This window comes from Phodopus roborovskii, unplaced genomic scaffold (assembly GCF_943737965.1).
Source record: "Phodopus roborovskii unplaced genomic scaffold, PHOROB, whole genome shotgun sequence".
NCBI classification, from domain to species: Eukaryota; Metazoa; Chordata; class Mammalia; order Rodentia; family Cricetidae; genus Phodopus; species Phodopus roborovskii.
The window spans coordinates 2411729-2424269 of record NW_026125295.1 but is presented as its reverse complement, the minus strand read 5'-3'; the positions used below and the strand labels follow the sequence as shown (position 1 = coordinate 2424269).

General features: G+C 43.6%; 1 protein-coding gene across 2 annotated transcripts in view; it reads left to right on the top strand.

The window, feature by feature from the left end:
* Positions 1 to 10836, top strand: part of Pdcd6ip (programmed cell death 6 interacting protein) — a 47634-nt gene extending 36798 nt beyond the window's left edge. For both annotated transcript variants that reach the window (XM_051201518.1, XM_051201509.1), the window contains exons 13-18: positions 2862 to 3110; positions 4254 to 4388; positions 5473 to 5567; positions 8234 to 8357; positions 9219 to 9406; positions 10212 to 10836. In XM_051201518.1, the coding sequence (XP_051057475.1) occupies positions 2862 to 3110; positions 4254 to 4388; positions 5473 to 5567; positions 8234 to 8357; positions 9219 to 9406; positions 10212 to 10386 (966 nt within the window). In that variant the 3' untranslated portion in view covers positions 10387 to 10836. The remainder of the gene's footprint in view (positions 1 to 2861; positions 3111 to 4253; positions 4389 to 5472; positions 5568 to 8233; positions 8358 to 9218; positions 9407 to 10211) is intronic.
* The last annotated feature ends 1705 nt before the right edge of the window (positions 10837 to 12541 follow it).

The window sequence follows — 12541 nt, the reverse complement described above, 5'->3', positions numbered from 1 at the left end:
TAGCTGATGGGTGGCCCTCCAGCATCAGGGAACAGGGACAAGCAAGACAGAGTAAAGTATGATAAGAGAAAGCAAAAGCTATTATATTAAAGTTGGACATGGCAACCCAGCAGGAGGAAAAGAGTCCCAAGAGCAGGCGCAGGAGTCAGAGACCCGCTCGTTCTCACAGTCAGGAGTGCCATAAAAGCACTAAGCTAACAGCTGTAATCTGTGTGCAGGGGACCTGGCTAAGATCTGTGTGCAGACCCTGTGCTTGCTGCTTCAGTCTCTGTGAGCTCATATGCACCTTGCTTAGTTGATTCAAAGGGCCTTATTCTCCTGGTATCCTCCATCCCCTCTGGGTGTTAGTTAGAGTCTTTTCACCTCCTCTTCCGAGGGATTCCCTGAGCTCTAAGGGGAATGATTTGATGGAGATCTCCAGTTTAGACACTGAACACATAATGTCTGGGTGAGTCTCTGCATCTGTCCCCATCTCTGCCTGAGGAAGCCTCTCTGATGATGACTAGATAAGGCATTGATCTATGAGTATAGCAGAATATCATTAGGAGTCATTTCACTGATTAAAAAAAAAAACTGTTTTCAATAAAAGAGGAGAAAAAAAAAAAAAAAAAAAAAAAAAAAACCAAACCAAACATGTAGCCATTTGAAATGATTATTGAACTGGTAAAGTTGATGGAATGTTTTTCTATTATTGTGAGAAGTCTATTACCCATTTCCCGTCAATTTCTTTGGGCATCTAGTGTGAACCTGTTGACAGTGTGAACTGTGCTGAGTGTTTGCAGGTCCTTCCACCGGATGCTTGCTGCCTGAAGCTGTTTCTTCTCTCCTGCTCCCTGTCCTCTCTAAGACAGTGTCTCATTAGCTCAGGCTGTCTTTGTGTTTGCTGTGTAGTTAATTAGGGATGACCTTGGACTTCTGGGCCTCCTGCCTCCACAGACTACTGACATGCTCACCACAGTAGGTTCAATGGAGACTCACAGGGCCTTGTCCATGGCACTGAGCTATTAACATGGTACTAACCTGGGATCAGGCACTTCAAACATTGTAGGCATTCCCCTCCCTCTTTTTATTTTATTTTTTTCTTTTTAAAGAATTATTTTTATTATGTTTTATTTATATGTAGGTATGTCTGTGTGTGGGTTTCTTTTATTTCTTTTTCTTTTTTTTTAAAGATTTATTTACTTATTATGTATACAGTGTTTGTTCTGCCTGCATGTATCCCTCCAGGCCAGAAGAGGGTAACAGATCTCATTACAGATGGTTGTGAGCCACCATGTGGTTGTTGGGAATTGAACTCAGGACCTCTAGAAGAGCAGGCAGTGCTTTTAATCCCTAAACCATCTCTCCAGCCCTGAGGAAAGTGTTTTATTTGGCTTACATTTCCACATTGCTGTTCACCACTGAAGGAGGTCAGGACAGGAACTCAAACAGGGCAGAATTCCGGAAGCAGGAGCTGATGTAGAGGCCGTGGAGGGTGCTCTTACTGGCTTGCTCAGCCTGCTTTTTTGTAGAACCAAAACCAGCAGTCAGGGAATGGCCCCTCCCACAGTGGGCTGGGGCCTCCCCTATTAATTAATAATTGAGAAAGTGCCTTACAGCTGGATCTCATGGAAGCATCTCTGGCTCTACCTTCCTCTCTGATGACTCTAGCTTGTGTCATGTTGACACACAAAACCAGCCAGTACAGTGAGTTTCTGGGCATAAGACATTGAATCCCCTGGAGTTGGAGTTTGTGAGCTGCCCTCTGTGGATGCTTTGAAGTGAACTCAAGTCCTGTGGAAGAGTAACAAGTGCTCTTAATTTCTAAGTCATCTCTCTAGCTCTCTCTAGGTTTTTCAATTAGAGGATGTTTATTAACAGGTACCGAGAAGGCTTATCACTATACACACCAGAGGTGTGTTGTGGGGATCCAAGCTCAGGCCTTAATGCTTAACCATGAGCCATCTCCCCAGCCTTCCCAATATACAATACTTTTCCAACATTTTAAACTTATATGCCTTACTCCAACTTGCCCAATAAAAGATATGGCACATAATTAAAGAGTTACCTTACATTCACTAAATAAATGAGAGTTTAATTTCTGATCTGTTGCACACACACACACACACACACACACACACACACACACATATCTGTCTGAATGCTTGGATTTCTAAGTCTTTATGTAGTTCAAAATGTACCCAGGGTTTGCAGTTGTACCAGGAAGCTCACGTGCCAGGTGGCAGTGGCTGTGTGGTGGGCTCTGCCTGTGCAGGGAATTATGTCAACACTTCATAAGGATCACCTTGACCTTTACAGATGTCCTGAAATAGGTACTATTTCCATTTTGCAAATGAGAAGATTTAGCTTTCCAGGAACTCACCTACCCCGGTTATTCAGTAACTAAGTCTGTCATGTGGATCACTGGTATTCCAGTGTTGAAGTACTGTTTCTTTCCTACTTTTGAAACAGTGGTTCTAGGGTTGAATCTAGGGCCTCGTGCACATTAGGCAAGCTGAAAACCGTGGACTGGATTCCCAGCCCTGAAATCTAATCCCCCCCCCCCCCCAACTCTTTTGAGCCTTATGTAGCCTTGACTGGCCTGGGACTTACTTTGTAGACCAGGCTGGCCTTAAACTCAATTATCCTCCTGCCCGTGCCTCCAAGTGCTGGGATTAAGGCGTACAACACCAAACCTAGTTTGAAATATTTTCTTTGCTGTAGCTGTTTCACTTTGATAGGGAGGCCCATTTGTTGCAGTGCTAAAGTTTTATGAGTTTTGAATATATAAAAAGTGTTCAGTTCCCAAGAGGGAGTGCATTCCTCAGCCTTGAGTTTGTTCCCGCTGCCCTACCACTGACCTGCATGTGTTTGTTGTTTAGGTTGTAAATGTCTTAAAATCCTTATTGTCAAATCTTGATGAACTAAAGAAGGAAAGAGAGGGTCTCGAGAATGACCTGAAGTCAGTGAATTTTGACATGACAAGCAAGTTTTTGACAGCTCTGGCCCAGGATGGCGTGATTAATGAGGAGGCTCTTTCTGTCACTGAGCTGGATCGGATTTATGGTGGTCTAACAACTAAAGTTCAAGAGTCTCTGAAGAAACAGGAGGAACTTCTAAAAAATATACAGGTAAATTTATGTATTTAATAGGAGGTGTGTTCCAGATCTGTGACCATCGAAGGATGTGAAAATGAAGAATCCACAGAGGAGAATATGATCTGCATAGTTTGCGAAAATAAAGGGTTTTACAGCCAGGCTGTCGTGGAGCTCACTGTCATTGTGTGACACAGGTGGATCTCAAAGCTTGCCATCCTTGTGTGTCACCTTTGAGAGTGCTGGGGGTAAGATTAAGAGCAGCATGCACTCTTAGTGGCTGATAATGTCCATTGGTTGTATTCACCTCATATGTGTGAGGTCCTAGGTTCAATCCCAGTACCGGGAACAAAGCTGCTTCTTTGGTTAGGGTGCTACATGTTGCTTAGAAAGCCTTCAGACACATTTTCCCCAAATCATTTATAGTGTTTCCTTTATTTTTTTTTCTTGCCACATGTAGGGAAGAGTCAAAATTTGTGGGAACCATTAATGCTTGCTGGGTGATCTAGTTAATACACAATAGACTTTAGTTAGGTATAAGATTTTACCAGTGAATGTGTAGAATTCTATAGTGGTAAAGGTATTTTAAAATCATCAGTTCTTATCTGGGTACTTTTTGTGTTATAGGATGATTGATTGGTAACCATTATTGATTATATTTTGCTATCATTGAATTTGTGATATTTTTACTCAAGAAAAAAAGTCAAAACTGTACTGACATGTACAAATTCCAGGTTATTTCTTGTAATTTTGCATTTCAGCAATTATGATTTCCTAATTGGAAAAGAGACCAGTATATTTTTTGTTGTTCTTGTTTTATTTTTGTTCTTTGAGATGGTCTCACTATGTAGCTCTGACAGGCTTAGTGTTTTTAGAGATCTGCTATTAATTTCTGCTTCCCCAATGTTGGGATTAAAGGTGTGTACCACTACATCCAACCCCAGTACAAATATTTTGATTGACTATCAAGATGAGTTAGGGGATAACAGTCTTGATGACCTGAGTTCAATGCCTGGGACCCATGTGGTGGAAGAAGAGAACCAACTCCTGATATGTACTGTCCCACATGCACACCCACATACGTGTGTGTGTGCAACACATAATAAACGAAAGAAAAGTTGGTCATCTAAAGCTGAATTGAATTTATGAGTAAATAGACACTTTGTTTCTTTTACCAAGGTTTCACACCAAGAATTTTCTAAAATGAAGCAGTCTAACAATGAAGCTAACCTGAGAGAAGAAGTTCTGAAGAACTTGGCAACTGCATACGACAATTTTGTTGAACTTGTAGCTAACTTGAAGGAGGGCACGAAGGTAGGCATGCACTCCAGAGAGGCAGAGCTGACTAGTCCAGATGGGGAAGGACAGTTGGGATGCTGAGAGTGTGCATTTGATTTGCCTGTTGCTTCTGTCAGGCTTTAGAGGGAGAATGCTCAGCAGAGGCAGCGATGGTTTGGTGGGGTGGAGGGATAGATTGTGTGGAGAAGGGACTTGGGCATTGCATTGCAGGAGTTAGAGCTATCAGACACCAGTGACATTTTCATCAGGTCTGGTGGGAGCTCATCTGTGGTGGAAGGGGACACATGACCTTGATCTCCTGTGCTGGTGGTGTGATGAGGACAGACTTGTGATCTGCCCAAGTGTTAAAGTAGTTTTTAGATGTGTTCTAAGTACATCCCTTGCTTTGTTTGTTAAAGGGTTTAGAGAAATACTTTTATTATATATATATATATGTATGTATGTATGTATGTATGTATGTATGTATGTATGTATTATATATAATTTCCCCCTGACTGTTTTGCTTTTGAGAGAAGTGACTTTTAAGTTTTCAGATACAAGGTTCATTCTGGTTCTTAACTCCATGATGACTACTGAATAAGGTCACCTTGATGGGATGCAGTGTTTATTCTCAGTGGCCCTTTGAATAGACAGCTCTCTAAAGCCTTGGCGTGAGGGGGGAGGATGCGGCCATTCATTAGGACTCAGTGCTTTGTTCAAGTAGAGGAGCTGAGGAATTCTCCAGAGAGCCTTGGGTGTTATCTTCAGTGACCTCTGTATTTTCGTAGTTAGTATACAGGTGTAACTCAGCATGACAGTAGATTTAGTCATATGTAATAGTTGGTTTTTGTATAGGGATTGGGAACATGTTCACACTTACAAACTTTTAACTTGCAGCCATTTAATAAGTAGTGCCAGTATTCTGTGAACCTGATATTAGTTTTATTTAGGTCATATTTAGTCCTAAGTTACTCAGTTCGTAGTATGAGTGTATCTCATGTGAATGATTTCAGCTTCTAGTCTCAGCATCATTGATAAGTTATTATTGTTAGAATGTATTTTTCCCAAGTTACAATTGCTTTTTAATCATTACTTGTATCTGCTCTTTGCTTGCTCATAGTTTTACAACGAGTTGACTGAGATCCTGGTTCGGTTCCAGAACAAGTGCAGTGACATAGTGTTTGCCCGGAAGACCGAGAGAGACGAGCTCCTGAAGTGAGTGTGCTTTGTGTGAGTCAGATTGTGCGCAGAGCTTGTCTCTTGCGTGTGGGTGCACTGGGCAGTGCTGATGCTGCAATTCCCTTCTCTCCTCCGAGTATTCCAGAGCATAGGGCGTCTTGATCTGGGACGAAGTACAGAGGTGAGAAAATAGCACGGTCCCTTCTGCAGGAGCTCCGCGAGAGCTGGGCCTGGAATAGAGGACTGACACAGCCAGTAGTGTGGAGGAGGCTGACCATGTCCACACAAAGGGCTGTGCCCAGGGTGTGAGCAAGGGAGCAGAATGCAGTAACCTTTGACTAACACCTTAACGGGAGCTAGCCCATACCCGGCACTAGACTTTTTATTTAGTAACCTGTGACTTCCGTGAGGAGCACTATCCCCTATGTAGGGTGACTCAATTCAATCCTCACATGTGTATAAATGTACACACACGCACACACACGCACACACACGCACACACACGCACACACACACACGCACACACACACACACACACACACACACACATGGATATACATCTACATATACCTGTATATATTTATGAAGCTTATGAAATTATGTTTCTGGATATGTTTCTTTTGAAAACCCTAATGTTTAGTTATCCATGTCCCCACCCACCCCCTCCTCTACTCCCCTTCCTTTGTCCTCCCTACTTACATTTTCTTCCATATTCCCTTCTCCTCCTTCAAGTCACCTGTGTCCCATTGTCCCTACCTCCCTTAAGATCTTTGTCCTCTGTCCCCCCCCCCCCCCCAGTGGCCCCTTTCTAGGCTCAAGGCTTGTACAGGTACTCCAAATAAACACACAGATCTAGAGTGAGTGAGAACATTCCTTACCGGTCTTTCTGGATCTGGGTTGACTTCAGTCAGTGTCATTTTATCCAGTTACAAGCATTTGCCTGCAGATTTCACAGTTTCACTGTTGATTGAAACCCTTCAATCCAAGGCAGAGCATTTTGAGGACTTGAGTGCCTTCCCCTGTATTCCCTTCTGTATCCACAGGTGATTTCAAACACTGGTGTCAGTGCTGGTGGCTGGGGGCTTAGCAGTTGTGGTTTTTACCTCTGCTGTTTTACATTATTGAGCTGTGACTCAATAGCTTTGATTTGTATCATTAGTGACTGTGTAGGAAATTCTCATTTGTCCATGAGTATGTTAATTATTAGTTTATTAAAGGAAAAGTCTTACATTAAGGCTTTGTAGTATATGTATATATTTTAGACCAAAGTCTGACTTACACTATTAATAGTGACTAAAATGTCCCCATTTGTAAGCATTATTTACTTACATTAAGTACTTACATCTTTTTGTTTTAATCAAGATAGTATGTCTAATTTATCCTCTACCTGGGCCCTTTTTGAGAGTGAAGGTGTGGGTGGCCGATGAGGGATGGCTGTGTGATAAAGGTGACTGACGGTGACTTCGTGACCAGCGGTCCTGGTGTAGACACTGACCGAGCCCTGCATGGCTGACGGCCATCACGTGTCACTGGAGTGTGTGGACCTTCGGGTTTAATGAGACTTTTGAAGTTAACTCTGATTTACTATTTGAAGAGACTTTATCTGTCTCCTAACATGTCTATGTTTTGATGTCTTTCCAATAATATATTTTATGTCGGTTTATCCTAGTGACAGATTACCTAGTGATAGATTATCACATTAGCTTTTAATATAAAATAGCTCAGTGCCTCGTGTCTTTTTTAAGTATCAGGTTAAGAATTGTTCTAGAAATTTACATAATTACTTGCATACTTAGCTTGTCTTTATTTTGTCCTCTTGTTTGTTTGAGAGAGGCTTTTGCTACACAGCTCGGGCTGGCCCCACACTCGTGATCTTCTGTGTCTGCCTCCCTGCTGCTGGGATTCTTTTTGTGTGGACACGGATGTCATACTTGGAATGAAGCCTTAGCCCAGTATCTGAGTGGGTTGTAATTCTCTGACAACTGTGCTACTAGCTTTTTGTTTTGTAGTTAACTCTTATTTAGATAAGAAGCAGTCTTCTAAAGCTGCTTGCCTAGTTAAGACATCCTTATTTGAGTTGTGTAGACTGAGTTTCTTTTCCGCCCCGTCCTGCTGCCCTTCAATCCCAAATAAACACACGGAGGCTTTTATTAATTATAAACTGTTTGGCTGATGACTCAAGCTTCTTAATGACTCTCTCTCTCTCTCTTAATTATTAACCCATTTCTACAAATCTATGTGTCTCCATGTGGTCTTGGCTGACTGGAGAATTCCAAGTATCCTATCTTCCCTGTAGCTACATGGGGTCTCTCTGTAGACTCCTGTCTGCCTCCTCTCCCAGAATTCTCCTCGTCTGGTCGCCCCACCCATACCTCCTGCCTGGCTCCTGGCCAGTCAGTGTTTGTTCATCAACCAGTAAGAGAAACACATACTCATAGCATACGGAAGGTCATCCGCATCAGAGTTGTAACTGAGACGATGAAGAAAACCTACCCTTTGCTGGTTTTTAGAAGTAGTCACACTATTAACTTTGTTTAGCTGCAAGATTTAAAGATTTTCTTTCTATGCAGGAGTAGGAACATATTCTAGAATACTGTTATTAGTTGGAGGCAGTTTTTTTTAACATGTGAAGAAAAACAAAAGAAATAACATCTTACAGGTGTTTTTCATGGTGCCAACCTTAACACCCTGTCTTTCACAAGGGATCTGCAGCAGAGCATCGCCAGAGAGCCCAGCGCCCCTTCCATCCCTCCTCCAGCCTATCAGGCTTCACCAGCAGGGGGACACGCCACAGCTCCTCCAACTCCAGCTCCAAGAACCATGCCGGTGAGTGGTGAGTGGTGAGTGGTGCTGGCACAGTGAGTGGTGAGCAGGCCAGGCCGGCTGTTGCATTCCTGCAGTGGAGGAATTGCTTGGGTGTGCAACTCAGCAGCACTCATGGATTCTCTGCCCCCAGAAGCTTTTAGCCTGAGTGAAACAATATCTTTAGCATGGACTTCCCCCAGTGAAGACAGGGCATGAGGTAGAGACTTTTGTTTTCTAAAATACGTGGGAAGATGGGAGGGAGTTGTAGTGAGAATGAGCAGTTCGTTATAGACTCTGGCTTGTGAGCCTTGGTTTGAATTTGGTTCACAAAAGCAGCCGCAGGAGACCTTTCTTTCAGGTGAGTGGGGAATCTTGGCTCGGGAATGGATTGTTTTGATGACACATTGAGTCTGGATGTCTGGAGGGACAGTGCTGTGAAACTGGCAGCTTCATTCTGGTGGTTCTGCAGATGCAGAGAAGACAGGGTAGTATTAACAGTTGCTCAGTTTCATCGCTACTTGTGCAATTATGAGTTTTAAAGTTTTCACAGGTTTAGTCTTTTTAACAAAAGAATTTGGGGCCTGACAGTCCAGTAGTGTGTCTGAGTGTTGGTGGGGACAGCATGTGAGTAGATGTCAGCACCGGGAGGGGCAGAGGCTCTTCAGAAGCGGGAGAGCAGATTTCAGCCACGTTCTAGACTAGTAAGCTGATGTTTAAGAGTGGGAGTCGAGGGTGTGTTTGGTCGACTAGTGATGTTTAAGAGTGGGAGTCGAGGGTGTGTTTGGTCGACTAGTCAGGGTACCCATGCTCTCCTTTCTTCCAGGCTGCAGTGTCTGAGAGCCACACCGCACGTTCCCTATCATTGCTTGTTTTCTCTTGCAGCCTGCGAAGCCCCAGCCTCCAGCCCGGCCTCCACCTCCTGTCCTCCCTGCAAACCGAGTATCCCCTGCTGCTGCTGCTGCTCCCACAGGGGCAGGGGCTGCTCCACCAGCACCAACGCAGACCCCTGGCTCTGCTCCCCCTCCACAGGCTCAGGGACCGCCGTATCCTACCTATCCAGGGTATCCTGGGTAAGGATTGACTAGTTTCTAACTGTGATTAACCTTTAAAGGCAGGCTCGTCCCTTCTCGGAACACAGATCTCATCGATTAGCCATGTTGTCAGCTTGCCCCCAAATTAAAAATCATGTTATAATTGCTTATCTGAGTAGCATAACAGCTATTTCCTAGATGTCTAGGATGTATGTTTCTTTTTTTCTTTTTTTTCTTTTTTTTTTTGCATCTTTCATTTCTATAAACTCATCTTCTGTGTGAAATTCACTGCATGCCCCCTGGCTGCCTGTCTTTATATGAAGCCAGGATCATAAAGCCTTATCTATGTGTTTGTACTTGGGAATCACAGTGTCTGGTAAACCGACGAATGGAAACTTAGACAGTTATGTGATGTGTTTGAAGGCTAGCCTTCTTTGTGGGAATGTCTGTTTATTTGTTTGTCTGTTTACTTATCTTTGCGGTGATGGGGATTGAACCCAGGTCCTCTGAAGAGCGGCTGGTGCTGGTAGCCAGTGAGTCCTCGCTCCAGCCCCAAATGGGAGCATGTTTAGAGAACTTCATTAAAATGAACAGTCTCTCTGTTTTTATCTTTCCTTTAGTAGTTGGATTCAGCATTGTTATTTTCTGGGCAGTATTAAAAGCCGGATCATCTTTGATTTAGTTAATGGTAGGGATGCTTTTTCTCTGGAGACAGGCCTGTTGTCTCATCTCTCTTCTCTAGGAGAATGAAAAGCTCTTGTTGAAAACTGACTATAGAGTCGTGGTGTTCACTCTGTAGGGCTTCATTTACCAACCTGGTGTTCTGTTTTCTTCTCACCATCAGGTATTGCCAAATGCCCATGCCCATGGGCTACAACCCTTATGCATATGGCCAGTACAACATGCCGTACACACCGGTGTATCACCAGAGTCCTGGACAGGCTCCGTACCCGGGACCCCAGCAGCCTACCTACCCCTTCCCTCAGCCCCCACAGCAATCTTACTATCCACAGCAGTAATGCTGCAACGCGCTGGCGGGTTCAGACCAGAGGGGCAGGACAGCAGCCGCCTCAGTGTTCTAAGCCATGTTCCAGCCACGAAAGAGGACTCTGCTCTAGCGATTGCCGTGGGTAATCTCTGTCTGTGGCTAAAAGCCGAAGCTGGGCCCCATCCCCACATTTGATCACACTCGTGAGATTTTGCTGCTGTCACAGTGTAAACATTAGGTAAAATAGCATTTGAAAAAAATTACAGTTGATAAAACGTTGAAAATGAGAAATTAACCCCTGCAAATGAAATTAGCATACTTTATAAGATGCGGCTGGAACAAAGATGGTTTAAGTACTGATATTCAAGAAAAAGTTTTCTTTCTCTTTTGGTTTATTGATTTAGCTTAATTTCTATTATGATATTTTACATAATCAAGGCATTGTAAATCTTATAATTTAAAAATAAATTACTTAAGAACAGTTGTCATTGTTATGTTTTGTCATTGATTCTCATTGCTGTCTAAGTCCTTTCTGGTTTTAGCCTCTTGTTTTGTCTGTTCACAGGTTAAATGTACTGTGTTGAATTGCGTGAGCAGTGCCAGTTAGCAGCCAGGGTCAAGGTTGCAATATGAAAGCGCAGAGCTTAGCTCTATAGTCCATCTTTCATATGCTGAATAGTGAGCTAATTTTCAAAAGCCCTATAATGTGGGACACTCACAGTTGTTACCAAAGATGCTTCAAATAAATAATAAAATTTGAAAAGCATACATTTAATGTTTCATTGTTAGATTTTTCCAAGAGAGCAGTACAGATTCTGGTTACAGTTGGTTTCCTTGGCCATTATCTGGTTTAAATAGGTAGCTGCCATTGGCCTGATGTGGTAGAAAGCTCTCTGTGCCTTTTTTTCTCGTCCTTGGATTCATCTGTTTTTATCCTGTAATGTTTAATGCACAGATCTTAACCCTGCCTTTTAAAATTTCTTCTTATTTAAAAAAAATTTTTTTTAATGGCTCCTGAAAGCTGAGGTTGTCTTGTAATTCAGGGAGCAATTCAACAGGACGGTTGCTGGGGACATCCTCACGAGGGCCCTGACAATGCCTACTTGCCATACAGGCCTCTGTGACAATGAGGAGATGCATCTTGGACCGGAAGCCGAGCAGGCAGGGTCTCAGGGTCTTGGCAGGCTCTGTGTGTGAGGCTTTCCAACACGTTAGGCGTGAGCAAACTCTAATCTGTGTTTGTTTTCTGAGTTTAATGCTGACCTTTTCTCGCATCATCATCTCATTTAAACGATCTGTCGCTCAGTCCACTGTCGGTGTCAATGACGATTTAGGCTGATACTTAAATGTAAGACTGGAGATACAATTGTAAAAGGGAGTAACCCTGGTTTAAACGGATGTGTATTTGAAATCACCTTACTGTTGCTGTATGCAGGGAACACAAGGATGTACTACTTCACCACAGATGACCACCACCCGGAACATGGACATTGGCTTCGAGTCCCATAGCCAGAACCTTGGCAAAACTAACATTTAAACACATCCTTGCTCAGCTTCAATGCTTTGGATTACTCAGTGTATGAGGTGTTTTCTTTGAGTCCTCTGTAAATGCATTGCATTTCTATATTCTCCCCACTTGAGTATCTTATACTGACAAAGACATCCCCTGAGTTAGGGAGTTCCCAGATTGCTAGTCTATACTCCTTAACAATGCAAAACAGCCACCAAAAAAAAAAAAAAAAAAAAAAAAAAAGGCCTGAATATTCTCTTGGGGAATGGGGGGTGGAGGGCTAAAGGAAAGGGTGACTGTATCAGAGAGCCAAAGGGATGAGGGGTCAGGTCAGCAGCCATCCATCCCCTCACTGCACTGGGCTATTCCTGCGGGGTCACAGGAAGGTCACCGTGGGAGGGGTGTCCTCAGGCTCTGGGGCAGCCTCTTTCAAGGGCCTCCTAGCTCAGCACCCTAGGGAAGCCTCTTGTGTGGCAGTCCCGTGTCTCCCCCCCCCCCCCCCAAGTGTCATCCTTAATAAGTTGTTGAGGATGTTCCTCTGGGCTGAGGCTTGGCATCACTGATCCGCAGTGCTGGCTAGGTCTGTCTTCCTAAGCCTCTTTCTGTGCCTACTGACCTTGGAAAAGGAGGTGGCAGCCCTCACTGGGGTGGTTTGCCAGCACACCAGCCTGCCCTC